Here is a 17584-nt window from a genome sequence, read left to right as displayed (position 1 = left end):
ACATGTTAATTATTTAATGAGTACAATTGAATTGAACCTATCTTCAATTAAGTGTACCTATCCTCAATTGAATTGAACCTTTCTTCAATTAATTTTACCTATCTTAAATTATTTGAAGATTAGTACAATTAATTGAATATATGTGAATTCGGCGTTCTTATACAGTTTTCATCTCGATAGTGGACCTCTGTAAACTTCCCAAATAACGACCACTAAATATGTTTTTAAACCTTCAAAATCTCACAGAAAAACTTCTGGGCGACGACCATCACATTTTAAATATAAATATTGAATATATACCAGAGTTTTAACTGAATAAATCAAAGTCGGATAAAGGACTAGCAAACACGTATCAAGTTATGATAAAAGGAAAATCTATAACACACTGAGTGGAATGTAAGAAAGAAAGAATTAGAAAGAGGTGGTCCTTATACTTCCTTTAGTGTATTTATATTCATTTTGATAGAAATTACTGAATTTACATGTTTTGTTACCGAAAGTCATTCTAAACCCCTAAAACATGTAAAATTACTCTGAACACCTTATTTTAGGTCCAAATATAGCTGTAACAAATTATCAGGTCCCTGTGAACAAAACCACAAGACACCATTGAGCATAATATAAAAACAATGACATTCATATCCCCATGAGATCCTGATGGTGACCATACACTTGTTCTTAGTCTTCCTCAACCCGCATCTTTGGAAACGCATCTATCACGGAAATCATGATATATGGAGGAAGCTCTTGAATAGTGACCAGTCTCGGACCTCTCCTTTTCCTCCTATTCATAAAGGACCTTCCTAACAACGTCACATATAAGGTCAGACTATTTGCAGATGACTGCATTTTTTACAGGGTTATAGGAGGAAGAGAAGACAGCTACATACTGCAACAAGACCTAGCAGAGCTGACTGACTGGGAAAACAAGTGGGAAATGGAGTTACATCCAGACAAGTGTACTGTTCTGAGGGTCAGAAAGAACAGGAAGATCACAAAAGCCCAGTACCACCTCAAAGGTCACTTCCTAGAAGATACCAGTACCCGCAAGTATCTGGGGTGGATCTCTCAGCAGACCTCACATGGAAACATCATACTGATATAGTATGTAAGAAGGCAAACAGCATGCTTGGATTCCTCAGAAGGAATCTGAAGATTTCCAATGAAGACACCAAGGCCAAGGCCCATGCATATGACACACTTGTTCGCCCCAACCTGGAGTACTGTTCAGCTGTATGGAGCCCCCACACCAAGAACTAGATTGACCAGCAGGAAATAGTTCAAAGGGGAGCAGCTCGTTACACCACAAAACAGATACTGTAACACCAGCAGTGTATTCGACATGATACAATCCTTCACTGAAATCAAGACGCCTCAAGATTCAGCTTACAACCATGTACAAAATTGCCTATGATTTATTAGACATCTGAGCCAAGGACTACCTGAAAGCCTCTACATCTTCCACCCGACGAAATCACTCCTTTGAATATGGCTGTCTCACCTCCTCTAAAAACTCTTTTAGGCATAGCTTCTTCCCATCAATGAGGCTGGTTTTTCATTCGGCCAATGGTAAGAGCTACATGTATGCCGGTTCGGGCTTGTCCCCAGGGACCGCTACGGTAGCCAGACTGGCAGATCTGTTGGCTTATGCAGACGAAGAAACACACACATTATATACACATACACTATTTTCCGTCCTTCTTCTTTAAATATATATATTTAAGTCTGATGAAACGCTGTGCAACACTGTATAATGGTCAACAGATCAGTGAACGATGTAGATGAAGAATACTGAATCCACTGTGACATATAAGCACCTTATATAGGGGAAGTAGGGATACTACAATAAAGAAAGGAAAAGTTCACAATCAAATAGTCGAAATTGTCCTGCCCATTCTAATAGCATGGAAGTAAGCTGTCCATGTTGTAAGTTAAACAATTTGTTTGTTTGTTTGTTTGATTTTGTTTAACGTCCTATTAACAGCTAAGGTCATTTAAGGACGGCCTCCCCTGTGTGCAAGATGCATCTGGTTGTTATACATGTAGATTTATGCTAGTATCGTCCCGAAACCAGCTTATAGAAAAGAAACCATTGACAATAAGTTTGACGTTAAGAGATAGTGTCCACTAGCATTAGTTGAAAGTCTTTGGTTACAAGTAATGGTTCAATCACTAGACAATATTAAAAGAAGCTTCTTATATATAGCGCTTGCATGAAGAGAGTGAAGGCTGTCAGTCATATTGTTGGATCACAGAGCTAATTAAGGAATACCCAAATGCGTGAAGGGATGCATTCACTAACCAATCGTGGGCACATGAAATGTTCAACACAAAGTTGAATATCAAGTAAATAAAAAAACACAGAAGCTAAGGGGAAGATACTTATATAGGAAAAACATTGTGTAGTGGGACAGGGATCCTTATAAAGAATAATTAACACATTCCTTTCATTTGAATTATTTATTCATTTTTATTTCATCCATTATTGTCTCATTCACACCATTACAGACTTAATTGACAACTGCCATGATTTCACCATAGAATAGGTATAGATTGCACTGAAACCCCCCCCATTTGAACACACTAAAAACCGTAAACATCTTTATGACATCTCTTTATTCATAGGCAGGTATTAAAACCAAATTTAAATCCAATATTATTATTTAAAAGACCTAAAAATATAATGAACAAGAAATACAATTGGTCTAAATAACTATGATTGATGATTTTTGTAATTTCTTAAATTATTCCCCCAACCCTCAAAAAAAAAAATCCCTACCAACCTTCCCTTTTTTCAGTCATATTTCATGAAACATGCATATTATTTGTTTGGCCTTAAACATAATAAATTGAACTATCTCCTTCCATTAAAGATGGAACCAGGAGCGTACAGCACCAAACACTGCCCACAACAATAGCCCATGGAAATGTAATAAAGTCAGTAATAATTATGACAATTTAAATTGGTAAATTAAAATAATTATCAAATAAGCACTAAATGTCTGTTTGTGATTAACTACAAACACCTGTAATAATTTACAGTGTACTCCCCGGGAACACGCATATCAGGAAGTATGTGTAGGGACAAGAGCACAACTGAAAGAAAAACTTAAAATCTTCAATATTTGAACAAACTATAAAAGGCAGGTCTACCATTATAAGATCATTTTCATAAATTACTTATTAACAAATATTTCACCTGTAATTATGTAAATAGCACTTCAGCACCAGAGTGTTCTGATGATTTTTGTGTAAACTGACAATCTACATTAAGCATTATCAATATAGACAAAGGTCACATTTAACAATATTATAATAAAGTAGATAAATCAAACTTCCAGTCAATGTTGAACAAATATGCAATTATAAAAATTACACAACATATATAGCACAGGGTATACAAGTATCCTGCTCATTTTAGACCATAAATAGTATAACAAGACTGCATTCCTTAGACATATATTAGTTCATACAAGGTCCTGTTTCATATGCGATTTATTAAACAAGTGTGAGAATTTTTCATTTAAGATCACCTCTCATTTTATAACATGGAAACAAATGCAATACTTTTTTTATCACACGGTCAAGAATGAGGCAAAACAAAAATAAAATGGTTTTCCATTTCATTGTTTGAATCTAAATTTTGTCATTTTGGCTCTGTATCCAATTGTCTTCAATTTGACATCATAAAATCATTTAGAAATATGGGACATAATTTTAAGATGATGCAGTAGGTTATATTAAAGTGTAATCTCCTGAACAACATGGCGACTTTGTGATAAAAAATCATTTAGGCATTTTCTCCAGATATTGCACCACCTTTACCCTTCACAGAAAATGTATCCCAGAGGACAAATGGTCTTGTTCACCCAGGGGATAAAAGGTCTTGTTCACCCAGGGGACAAATGGTCTTGTTCACCCAGAGGACAAAACGTTTTGTTCACCCAGGGGACAAATGGTCTTGTTCACCCAGAGGACAAGGTTTTGTTCTCAAAGAGGGCAAAGACTCTTGTTCACCCAGAGGGCAAAGAGTCTTGTTCACCCAGAGGATGGAGAATCTTGTTCACACAGAGGACAAAGACTCTTAGATCCTCAATCTAATTACTAACATATCATGAGAAAGTGACAGCATAAATAAGTCTCTGATTGAAAAGCCTGCAAAGAGTATATCATTTGCATACCCACAATTGGAATTTTTATACCATATAGGACTCATATTCACAATATAATTTTTGCATTGTAGAACCTTCTATTTTTGGTTTAGTGCCTGCCAAAAATAAAGAGATTTGCAGAAATTCTTTACAATAAATAAAATTGATATTCTGTAATCATTTGGGACAATTTGAACTTATAAAGAGATTTGGCAGCACAATGTATAACAATGGAGATGTTAATAGGAATTTAAGTTTTAATGTTAAATATGAATTCCTGTTCATCCAAATGAAACTGGCCAATTTTCTAATGTTATTTGTTGCGCTAACTGAGATCAACAGACAATTATGTCAAATAAAATTGACATTTTCTGTCTATGACTAACAGGTAGTCATAGGTCAGCACGCTGAAGGGAAAATGACAACACTGCCAAAAAATGGCTTTTGAAGTTGTGTTAGTTGTCTGAAAAATTTCATTTTGATATAAATACATCACCTGTTTCTTTTCTGGCTGGTTAGATATACATTAAATATGAAAAGATCGTGTATATATAAATACTCAAAAATGAAACCAAGGGCAGATGATAATTTAAGATCTGAAAAAATAAATAAAAAAATGAACGTACAAGTAGGCCAACATTGATTTCATGTTCTTTGTATCTCAGCTGTTTTCCATTTCTCTGACCATTCCATTCAGGAGTAACATGCAACAACAGAGGTGAATCTGTTATTTTCTATCTTTTCAAGTTCACCTGTTAGCATTCAAGAGCTTTGATCAGGTGCCCGAGAGCAAGCCGCCTGTTAATGGATCTACTGATGTGTAAAGCAACAACACAGGATGTGTGCAAAACTTAGTAGTTTCCTCACAAAACCTGGTGATAATGCTCTGAAAGCATGCCCTATAAAACTTCTGGTGACATACGAGGATTAAATCCTTAAGAATGCCTTGTAAGCATGCCCTATCAGATTTCATTATTCTACATACTTTTGTTCATTCCTAAGAATCAACCTTACATAAAAAAATTATCAATAATTATATGCTTACGAAATCAGTGTACTAGATATAACGGTAGTTATGCTCGTCAACTAAGGAAACGTACCCTACATACTAGAGTAAGGATAACATTAACAATGGAAAATGTTTTATGGAAAAAATTGAAATGTCAACAATATTTTGCAAATCATGCAAAATATTATTATTTAATTTTCTTCATTATAATTCAGGAAACACTGTATGTCATTTAGATGTTCAACAAACTCACAGGTCATTCAGTAATACAAAACAATCTTGAATATGCATATATTGACATGAAATTAAAAATGTGGATGTAAATATATTATATATATAATCTCATTGTAGTGAAAACACAGTCAAATATTAATATAACAATAAAACATTGGATGATACACCTGAAGTCATAACGATTATGAATATTGATGACATGATTATGGTACATGGGATACAAACATCAACAGCTACAGTTAACTGATTCACCCCTAAAATTTCATAATGAACTATTCCAACCATTGAATTGGAAGAGTTCAAATGTGTCTTCAGGGGTGACTGAGTTAATTAATTACAAGGCATATATGGCAATAATAATTTGTTAATAGCTCTCATTAACAGGCACACAGTTTGTTCAGGTTTTTTAGCAGAAATACAACAAAACTTTTAACTAATTGATATATAAGCCTTTTCACTCATTCACCCCTGAAATTTCATAATGAACTATTCCAACATTTGAACTGGAAATGTTCAAATACATCTCCAGGGGTGAATGAGTTAACACCAAGGCAAAAGCTGAATTAGAACGTGAATTCCCTTGAAATTGGGTATTTATTACATTTTCAACAGCGAAATAAATCAAAATAATGAAATACAGTTTTTTTAACTGCAATGTATATTTCTTTCAAGAATTGTTACGAACATTTTTGTATCGGAAAGTTCTTACAAACTATCAATTCATATATTATAATCTATCCTGAACATACATCAATAGCACTTTTAGGAACTTTGTTCTACCTGGTATATACATGTATATCAAAAATTATGAGATGATTTTGTTTTTTTTATAAATAATGGCCAGATTATATTTGATAGAGAAATTAATGAAATGACTGCTTGATGTGAGTTGATGACTGCTTCATATCATGTCAATTTGCCTCCTTTTTAAAGATCAATTTAAACCATTCAAATGAAAATGTATTTTATAGAGAAACATAGCACCCAAAATTCCTGAACAGATCAATTTAGAGACACGTTATTTTATACTTGTATATATATTTAACTCATTCACCCCTGAAATTACATAATGAACCTTTCCAACATTTGAATTAGACGAGTTCAAATGTGTCTTCAGATTTGAATGAGTGACTTAGTATTCCACTCTTGATTTCATTGTTAAAAAATATCAAATACTGTAACATCACTATAGACACACACCACCTGATCATTAACAAATTCGGAAGAAATTGACACAGGTATATTCAGTTTGAGCGCTACATGAAGTGGAGCTTCATTCCAAGAGACAGGATGGTGAAATGCCTGGATGAATAGGACAATTTTGTATAGCTGTTCTGCAAAGCACTGGCTTGATAAAACAGGACAACTGGACAGCTGTGGCTGATTTAATGAGGATCAACAAGTGTTTCAAATCACATTCGGCAAGGAATACATCAACACACAACACATGTTTACTTGATGATAATGATTAATTGGTCGCAAAATATTACACAGGAACATGAAATAGTCAAACTCCGACGGCGTGAAATCTCTGGGATCAAAAGCAAACTATGTAGAAGACATATTGGAGTAAGTGAGTCGGCACTCAAATATGCCAGTTAAGGGTGTATGCTACCTTTGTGTGATGTATAATTTCTGAAGTAGTTCTTGCAACTTTTTAGAAATTTTGTACAAATGGTAGATAAAAATTGGTTATCAAGTATTGGAAAGTTACACAGGAATGCATTCACTGATCAGTCTAAATTACCAGACACTATTTTTTAATATTTACAGGGTCTGACAATAAGGGTAGCCCAATAGTCTGAGATCAGCAGAATCTCCAGCTGGGCTAGTGGTTCTAAAAACAGCTCGTCAAAATTTGATATTTTTTTTATCTTGTTGAATATTATTAGGTCAGTGAAATTTGGAAATTCTACCCAAATTGACTAGTGGTATTCAAAATTAATTTCTTTCCAGAATCCTTGATCTAAAATAAGGGAGGTGACTCTATCACAAAATCACATCTATTATAAAGTAGCATATAACCTTAACATCAATGCAATACATTACATTGAATTACCAGAGTAACACAAGTTGTTGTTTTATGACAGAGCGTGTCTATTCATTATCACATGACTTTGTTTTTGTTATGTTGCCATAACTACAGTGTTTGGTAATCTGGTGGGTTGTCGTTAAATTCATCGTTGTCAGTCAGGCCTGCTGTATCATTTTCCTGGATGTGGTCCAAGGTGTTTTTGGCATGCTGCTGTTTGTACAGCTTAGCTTTATTCAATGGTGGCCCTGTGGAATGAAAATCAATTAAACACCGTTAACATTGAACCTCATAACCTAGTTTTGATTTGCCCAACAGTGTCAAAGCGATCATACTTCTCAAGGGTTGTCGCAGCCCGATTTGAATTCTGGCTTTTGTAAAGTTTGGCCTTATTCAATGGTGGACCTGTGAAATAGAACACAGTGGAAAAAATTACGACTTGTAATTAATTTATCTCAAATCAATTAGCCGAAACCCTGTGATAAGCCTGAATGACCTTGACCTTGAGTTGGGCAATCGTGTATGCCAAAATAGTATGTTCTCTTTAAAAATAAACAACGGCAAGCTATGTCTTGTTGGAGTAAAAGAGAGAAAAAATAGCAGCAGTTTCTTATGAACCATGCAGTCTGAAATTTTTATGTATTCTTCAAAATTTCGCATCAGATTGAGAATAAAAAAATTGTAACAAATCTTTGTTCCTAAAAAAATTCAGGAAAAGAAATCTGGGAGTTCTCTCATTACTACACTTAAATTTCAGATTTATTTTGCATCTCTTCATTTACCTAGAAAATTTAGAATATTAACAAATACCAAGATATACAAGTATATAATTAACACTTTTTATATCTATTCAAATATCATCTAATGAACAAAACTAAATATTCAGATTATTTTCATTTAAAAAAAAATAAAAAAATATTGACCCAAAGAACTAAAATTATACTTGGTAAAGGCAAAAGCAGAAACATTTGTACAAGGTTATGCAAAAACTGATCTCTTTGATTGAAAATGAACCAAAATTGTCTCGGCCGTTCAATAGCTTACATAGTAGCATTTCTGGATTTCGTATCAACAATGATTTTTTTTAACTTGAGAAAATGCAAAAAGAGCATGTGAAAAAAATGAGTTAAAAAGCTGATTTTATACTGAGTTTTTGAGCTTGATGTTTTAATGTAGTTCAGTCAAACTCTGCTTTACTGACACCAGAATTTACAGACACCAGACTCTATAAGAAAAATAAGGCAAAACACGTAAGTGTACTTCTACATAAAAATCTCAGACTTCATCAGTTCCCCTGCACTAATCATGGCAAAATTTTTCATGCAGTTAAAATTTCATGCAGTCTTGAAAATGTTAGTCCGGCCAAAATTATGCAAAATAAGGTGAAAACAAAGGTGGGTGTATTGAATTTGCATTATTGATGTTAGTGATTTGGGTTAAAGTGAAACGAAATATACTGTGTAATAAAAATTATATGTTAGTGAATTAGTGATAGGTGTTAAATATAAGGTGAAACAGGCTAATATACACAGGTAAAAACAATAAAATTATACTGTTATACACAGGTAGGTTAACAAATTATAAACAGGTAAAAAACCTCATTATAAACAGGTAAATAAACAAATTATAAATAGGTAAATAAACAAGATTATAAACAGGTAAATAAACAAATCAAAACAAAATCAGAAAGAGGAAACATGCATGGATATTAAAATGCTACCAGTATACTCAAGACTCATTAAAAGATATATTTAAAATAAGGACTTTTTATTTTTCAAAATCATTACAGGCTCATACCGAAAATCAGTTGTATTTCACTGGTTTTTAATCTAAGTTCTCAAAAACAAAATTAACCAAATTTCCGAATATGAAAAAATATTTACTGACCAAAGTGCCCCCCCCCCTCCCCCCCCTTACTTACTCACTCATCTATACAGATATACTGTGTGGAGATACTGTCCAGGTGATTAATGAATCAATACAGTATAATAACAGAAGGTCGACATAAAACCATCTAATCTGTTGTATCTAGAATTTCCATTACCCCGGTATATGTGTGATTGAAGATTTTCGTGAACTTATGTAAAGTTTCATGTCAGCAAAAATTCTGGACAGAACTTGGGTAAAAAACAACATGAACAGAGTTTTAACTAAAAATTGGAACAGGAAATACTTAAATGTTCATAGATACTACAAAATCATGCCATGCATTGCAAACTTTTCCAAGTCAAACATTGATAGTTTTCAAATGTCAACCAGTGTCATTGTCCATCCTATGCCAGAAACTGTTTACATCAAAATAATAATTGCAAAACATTTAAAATGAAAACTGAAGAATACAAAAATTATCAAACTTCTCGAGATGACTTTCTCACTTCACTTCACTGATACAAAATTAACCAAATATTATCAGTCCTTTTAGAGAACTTAAATACCATTCATAATTCATCTCATAATTGTGTTACACAAGTAATTTGTTACTGTTAGAATGTTTCCTTATTTTTCAGTTGGTCAGCAAAGAGATGGACAATGAAAAGAAACAGAAATATCTGAATATTTTGTTAGTATGAATTTCCTTTTCAATAAGCCATACGCTCATGCAACATGTAGACTAACACCTAGAAAGACAGTTAAAGATGATTAACGGTTCCCTGCATATTTTCATTCTAAGTTTCTGTGACAAATCTCACTCTAATTACCAAAGGGAATACAAATGTTCAACACTTACAAAAAGTTGTATCAACTCTATATTATTCTATTACAGTATAACAACTTGTTTTACACAAGAATTTAATTAATGGTCCCCTAATTATTTATAATGCAGGTTTTTAATAATATTGAATTTCCATACAAACATATATGAATATATTTCTTAGGCTATCAAATAACATATTTAAATATGTTTTTTTAAACTTAATGACTAGAAAATCTTTAGGGAACCAATCATCACCACCAACATTGTAAAATCTTACCTTAACTGCAGACAGATAAAACACAGGTATTTCTTTTACCTGAGGTCTAGCATCATGTTAAGTACTTACCTATATAACTAAGGAGTACAGGTAAGAATATAAGGCCATGACTTGCACCAAAGATCACCATTCCCATATACATCCTGAAGTAGAAAACTTGGAAGAGCTGAGACTTGGAGAATGCCATAACGATGATGCCTCCCAGCTTGGTCAGTGTAATTCCACTCAACACCTGTAGAAGGATAAGGGAAATATCAAATTATAGGCAGTAGAGGTCAACACATGGTCAAGTCAGCTTCTACAGGGGGCTAAGGTCAACATCAGTTATAAATCATTAAATCAATGTCAACAACTCTTTAAGGTCAAAATATGCAGTCAAGGTCGGTGCTAACAAGTGGCCAGCAACTCTTCAAGGTCAAAAGATGCAGTCAAGGTCGGTGCTAATAAGTGGCCAGCAACTCTTCAAGGTCAAAAGATGCAATCAAGGTGGGTGCTAACAAGTGGCCAGCAACTTTTCAAGGTCAAAAGATGCAGTCAAGGTTGGTGCTAACAAGTGGCCAGCAACTCTTCAAGGTCAAAATATGCAGTCAAGGTTGGTGCTAACAAGTGGCCAGCAAGTCTTCAAGGTCAAAAGATGCAGTCAAGGTCGGTGCTAACAAATGGCCAGCAATTCTTCAAGGTCAAAATATGCAGTCAAGGTCGGTGCTAACAAAAGGCAAGCAATTCTTCAAGGTCAAAATATGCAGTCAAGGTCGGTGCTAACAAAAGGCAAGCAATTCTTCAAGGTCAAAATATGCAGTCAAGGTTGGTGCTAGCAAGTGGCCAGCAAGTCTTCAAGGTCAAGATATGCAGTCAAGGTTGGTGCTAACAAGTGGCCAGCAAGTCTTCAAGGTGAAAAGATGCAGTCAAGGTTGGTGCTAACATGTGGCCAGCAAGTCTTCAAGGTCAAAATATGCAGTCAAGGTCGGTGCTAACAAGTGACCAGCAACTCTTCAAGGTCAAAAGATGCAGTCAAGGTCGGTGCTTACAAGTGGCTAGCAACTCTTCAAGGTCAAAAGATGCAGTCAAGGTCGGTGCTAACAAATGGTCAAGTATTTCTGATATTTAATTACTGTTAGTCGTCATTAAATAAATATTAATTTTTTGGGATGAAAATTGTTGATAATTATGATAAATATCTTGAAACAAATATCTGAAATATAGAAGTTCTAGGAGTAGACATTTCTAGGGCAATATCTTTTGAATATGTGGCCCTTTCTTCCGTGAAGAAATATGCAATGCAGTTGAGCACTTACAGAGCTTCCCATGTTTGCCAGTGCATCCCTCGCTCTTTCAACTCGCGTGGGGAGAAGACTGACAGCAAAGGCACGAGTGATGTGTGCACAAAACTCCACAGAAATTCCTATAGCCTGTAAATAACAAAATTATAATAATCAAGCATTATGAAAACAACTTGGTTTATTAAAATGGTATTTTGTTTCAAGTTAAGAATTTAACTGAAAGTGATCAATTCAATTTTCAAGAGAGTCATTTCCGCCCGATTTGAACAAAATTCTGACTTTGAGTGGATAAAAGAATTTGACAAAGTCACTTTTTTTAGTAATGACAAGAAAATTTCCCCTAAAATATTCACCATTGACAGTAAAACCCACACAAGCCCAGTGTTAATTTCGGTTTTTAAGTGAAATAATCATGTACAATAGCATGTGAACAAATATTAAATGTCATTAGTTTTGTAAATGGGCAGAAGTTATCTGTTGTAAACATGTTTTTGCAATAAGTAACGAGGGCCAATTTATAATTACAGGGGCCAATTCATAATTACAGGGGCCAGTTTATAATTACAGGGGCCAATTTATAATTACAGGGGCCAGTTTATAATTACATAACATAATATGCATATGAATTAAATGTGAAGGTAAAGGTAACACTAGGCCAATATGGAGCATTCTGGGGAAGGCCAACATTTCCCGTTATACAGTTATTACAATTATGAAATGTGACGCACCATGACCAGGTTGACGAGTGACAGAGCGTTGAGGGAGATGTCCCATAGGTACATGAAGCCAAACATGTCGATGATGATCATCGTGATTGTTATTACAATCATAAGAGCGGAGAAAAAGTCAAACCCGAGGAGGACGAACGCCACTATAAATATGGCGATGACACACAAGGAAAGGTTGGTGATAGTGGTCTTCCACATCGTCAGGTACTGCTCGTAGAATACGTAGAAAATACTGCAAAAACAAAGTCAAACGTATACTGCAAAAACAAAGATAAAAGCATCTTTGCATTCTTTTTAGTAAAAGCAGAAGCTTCAATTTTCACTAGAGTAATTTGAAATAATCACATTTTCCCATAGCTAGTACCATAGCTTGTCAACGGCCATCCAATTGCATTTTTCTTCTCAAACCACTGTTGCTGGTTTTTCTCAGGTTAAATATTTGTTCAGAAACTTTTTGTAAGGCATGGGTTTCCTTTTAGAATGATTTAAGTAAAGGTATTGTCATACATGTCGGTCAAACGGTTTCGAGTTCCCATTTACAGTAATTTGGGAGCAGAAAAAGTTATTATACAACACATTTCTGCTTTTATAGATTTATTTTTTAAATTCAAGCACAGAATTTAAACATATATACTACAGACTTGTGACATTCTGGGATATCTACCTGTATGGGAATACTTTGTATTGTTTGCCATTCTGTCCGATCAGACTTGTGATGTTCTCCGCGATGGAGTTCGCATGTTTCAGGGCCTCTATGTAGTCAGTTGAGTTTTTTAGTATAGTGTGGTATGTCATAAAATAGGTAGCTGAAAAAAATCAAACAATACAATCTTAAACATCATCGAAGCTAATTAATGACAATCTTATACATATATTTTCAATTGGGCATACTAAAACCATTCAAATCCTAAAACTGAGAACCGTCTTTCAATTATTTCAACAGAATTAATATGATGAACTTAAGACTGGAGACTAGAATGATTTTTATGCAAATTTTTCAATACTTTGAGAAAAAGAAATGTTTAATATTGAAAAGATGAGAAAAAGACATCTTTTGTAACGAACCAATGAAGATATTACATGGGGACGGCTTTAAGTAAAGGTCATATTGTAATCAAAGATCAAAGATAACAAATGACGATATCTGTACATGTGATGCAAGATATGACGAGTTCTTTAGTATTGTTTGTCAAACCTGTTATTGGCTTCTTAGTTTATATACCACAAACAGACAGAGAAAACGTTTCATTAAATTCTTGTGTCTGGGTTGTGACTTTGTCAAAGTAAAATTTGACAGCAACTTACCTCCCACGCCCGTCTTGTTGTGGAGGAGATCCACAGCACTGCCATACGCCGCATGTCCACTGTGCGTAAATAGGAAAAATTTGCGTAAAGTTAGTTTTTAAAGTAGTCATTGTAATACCTTCCCTCACCCTAATAACTCCTTAAAACGGCTAGGAATAAAACAAATTTGTAAAAAGCCATTTGCATTGATATGTATCATCTGTGCCCCGCTTTGATCATCAATGCACATGTCAAGTTTGGTTGGTCTAGCACCTATAGTTTCAGAGAAACTAACTTAAACGCAAAAAACTTAATGTTGATGGAGATGCCGACAACGTCAATGGACCATGAAAGTTAGGCCGCATCCAGCATTTGATCCATCAGTTGAGATATACTACCTAAGATGCATCTATGGTCCAAGTTTGGTTGGTCTAGCACTTATACTTTCAGTGAACCTAACTTAAATGCAAAACCTTAATGTTGACACTGCCGCCAGAAAAGCAACACCTTAGCCTCGATTCCGCTTCTTTTTGGCAGAGAGACAAAAATGAATAGGCATAAAACTATTTTTTTTTAATATATAAACATTTTCCGCGTTAAGATGAAAATAATTTGTCCCTTCAATACAGTTGAATGGCCTGCGAAAAAGTTGAATTTCTAGAACTGATCTTTTAATCACCAGTGAGATTTTTGGTATTAACATTTTTAAATTTGTTCATAAATGAAAAGAAATTCAAAATGGTTGAGACTGAATGTATCAGTTTTGCAGGAACACTTACCCTTTAGCACAAATTGTGCCCGGATTGTCACTTAAGAACCACGGTAGAAACTTCATAAAGTCCTCTTTGACTGGGTGACCGTTAATAGCTCCGTGAAGCTGGCATGGTTCACACAAGCTTACATTATCTGGCACTGAAACAGGAACTTGTGGTCAATTTACAATTGTAAAGCTCAAAAAGTTACAATACAGTATAAATGCTGAACAGAAACCAAAGGTTTGCTGAGGGTCTCTGCTCATTACTTAAGTTTTGAATGTTTTTCCCATACCTAACATCAGAGACGATTTCTGTTTCTTGCATACAATCTAAACACAAAATCAACTATTCGGCAGCAGTCAATTTTTTAGAATGTCTAAATGATTTTGTGTGACAAACCAATGAGACTATAAAGACAACATAGTCAGATGAGCAAAGTAAAACTTAATGTCTACATTTATTTCCCTTTTCATCTCTTATGACTGTACAAACAATATCTTTTATTTTATTGTGTTCAATCATCCTAGAGTGATTGGAAAAGCAAACCAGAAGACAATTACAACAAAGCTCAAAATGACAACAAACATGAAGTTCTACTTGCAAACAATTTATTCCTGTGAGTCAAATACATAATATAAAGGTAATCATTCATTTTGACCTTTGACTTCAATGCCTTATTATGACCTTTGAACTCACCTGTAGACGGGCAGAAGCTGCCATTATTGATGAAGGATCGACAGCACTGCGGGTGGCCTCCAGAGTTCAGCCAGCTGAAGTAGTCGTCTAACCAGGACGACACAGGTTGAGCGACCCGAGAACTACAAAACAAACAATCCCTTAAATTTGGCAAATCACAACAAGCCATTCGGATTGACATGTCTCGCCTGTGCCCTGCTTTGACCATCAATGCACATATCAGAGAAACTAACTTGAACGCAAAAACGTAATGCTGACAAAGTCAATGGACAATGAAAGGTAGGCTGCATCCAGCATTTGATGCATGGGTTAAGATGCAGGCCAGACAATAACTGTTTAACTAAGCATTAGTGTCCCTTGTGCGCTAAATATGAAAATACCGCTGCTCCCAAAAAGTCATATCTGCTTTTTTACTTGTTTAAGTATAAATGAAGATCATTATTAACAATGTAAAGTTTAAACTGATAAAATTGATTAATAATTAACGTTATTCGTACTCTTTTGTAGACATCAGAAATAATTTTACCTTGGCCTTAGTACACAGATACAACACATACAGTAACACATTATAAGATATATAACTATTTTAGCAGCATGAAGGTTGAACTTAAGTGAGGCAGTGTATACTCAGTCGCGACAGTCTGACAGTTTAACATACTTACTAGTTAGGTCTAAGTGAAGCCGTATACACCTGCCCAGCCAGAGAGTCCTGCGGGCATCCATTCCCTCCACATATATCATTCTGTCCCTGCATTGTTATATAATCATGGCCTTCCTCCACCACAAAGTACACTGGAGGTCCAACGTGCAGATATTCCGACAGATTTGTGAAGTAGTCAAGCACATAAGAATCCTGTTCAATACAGAAACAGTGGTTGAGCTAGCCAGATCTTTTAAAATTACTATTGTGGACAATTCAAGTATTAAAAACAAATAAAACATAGAAAAAAATGGACAATTGTTTTTACGTTGAACAAGAATTCCACCGGAGTGGATGTGTCGCCTGCTCAGCGCTTTAAGTAAGAAAAGTGTTTTGGCTTGAGTTATCGCATTAACAGATATGCCAAAATGCGGAAAGTTGAAACACGACAGAAAAACCTGTAATATATGTTGAACATTATTGCTTCAAGCATAACTGTACAAAATTTGAAAGGAATTGATTAAAAAATAGAAAAGTTCTTGCATTTACTGCACAGTGCTCTTATTTAGCAATAAAGGGGCATAACTCCACATAAAACGCACGTAAACTTCTGAAATGCGAACTTGTCCGAGCTATATTGGTATGCAATATGTGTACCAAGTTTGAGTTCAATCAAGCAAGAGAACTCAAGTTATTGCATGGAAACCTTGTTTGGGACCACGCAACCGACGATGTCGACAAAGTAATACCTATATGTTGCCACGCGTTGCAGGCGACCCAAAAAGTGTAGAAACTTACGTCAGGCATGGAAAGTTTCTGGTCGAGGCCTACATCAACTTTATGTATTAACGCAAAACTGATCGACAGCCAGCCGGTGAAGACTATAACCTGTCAAATAGAAAATCATCACAAATCATAAACATGCTATATAATAATATATTCAACACAAATTAAATGTGAAGGTGTTTGGTACATTTCTTGGATATAAAAACTTAAGCTGTTGTTTTCTTCGACAAGAACATAGGAGTAAAGCCATAATATAAAAATGTCACTATCAGGAAGATTTTAAATCAACAAACTTACGACAATGGGGCGGACCCATTCCTTGAGCAGGAAGTGGGAGTAGTAATCTTTGACCACTCGGAACAGCCAGCCCTCAGACTTTTCACTCTTCTCCTCGTGAAGTTGTACGCAACAGCACATGTCGTAACGGTGACTCTGCCAAAAACAACAACACAGTGTAAAATAGGATGTTTCTGATCACTTGTATTTCACTCAAGTAAACTACTCCTCACTTTGATTGTATATTGGATACTGATAATGACTATTTGAAAATTCTTGTGAAAAAAAGGTGACAAAAAAAAATTTGTCAAAATATTCAATATGGACTAGCAAATGACAAGACAAAATAGACTGACCCTTTACCATGCTACTTAAATGTATAAAGTCATAATTACTAAGCCATTCACAACTTAACAACATTTTACAACAAAAGAAAATTATTGAAATTTACAGAAAAATTCTCTACGACATGTCGCATCCACCTTGTATGATTACAAATAAAAATCTATTTCTAATAGGATGTACTTAAGTTAACAGATTACTGAAGTGTTATGGTCTATGTCAGTTTAAACAAACTTATAGTTAACTGGGCCTCTACCTAGATTCAAGAAACACTTGAACAATACTCTAGGGGACCATTTTGATTTATAATGTATCTTGAAAATGGTAAATTAACTGTAGAATTGATGGACATCAATAAATATCATTTAAAATAAATAAAAATATACAACATTTGATATA

At 34.6% G+C, this 17584-nt stretch overlaps 1 protein-coding gene across 1 annotated transcript in view; it reads right to left on the bottom strand.

Annotated features, from left to right (window-relative positions):
- Positions 1-2445: 2445 nt before the first annotated feature.
- The window catches only part of LOC110459683 (Niemann-Pick C1 protein-like), a 31747-nt gene continuing 16608 nt past the window's right edge, over positions 2446-17584 (bottom strand). Inside the window, exons 12-22 of the mRNA XM_021512052.1 lie at positions 16865-16999; positions 16580-16669; positions 15804-15994; positions 15142-15263; positions 14470-14602; positions 13712-13770; positions 13071-13212; positions 12407-12638; positions 11694-11807; positions 10468-10630; positions 2446-7674 (exon numbers count right to left, since the gene is read on the bottom strand). Of these exons, the coding sequence (XP_021367727.1) occupies positions 7535-7674; positions 10468-10630; positions 11694-11807; positions 12407-12638; positions 13071-13212; positions 13712-13770; positions 14470-14602; positions 15142-15263; positions 15804-15994; positions 16580-16669; positions 16865-16999 (1521 nt within the window). The 3' untranslated portion in view covers positions 2446-7534. The remainder of the gene's footprint in view (positions 7675-10467; positions 10631-11693; positions 11808-12406; positions 12639-13070; positions 13213-13711; positions 13771-14469; positions 14603-15141; positions 15264-15803; positions 15995-16579; positions 16670-16864; positions 17000-17584) is intronic.

Source organism: Mizuhopecten yessoensis, unplaced genomic scaffold, assembly GCF_002113885.1.
Source record: "Mizuhopecten yessoensis strain PY_sf001 unplaced genomic scaffold, ASM211388v2 scaffold10185, whole genome shotgun sequence".
Taxonomy (NCBI): Eukaryota; Metazoa; Mollusca; class Bivalvia; order Pectinida; family Pectinidae; genus Mizuhopecten; species Mizuhopecten yessoensis.
Note: the sequence above shows the minus strand (reverse complement) of the source record. Positions and strands in the feature narration are given on the sequence as shown.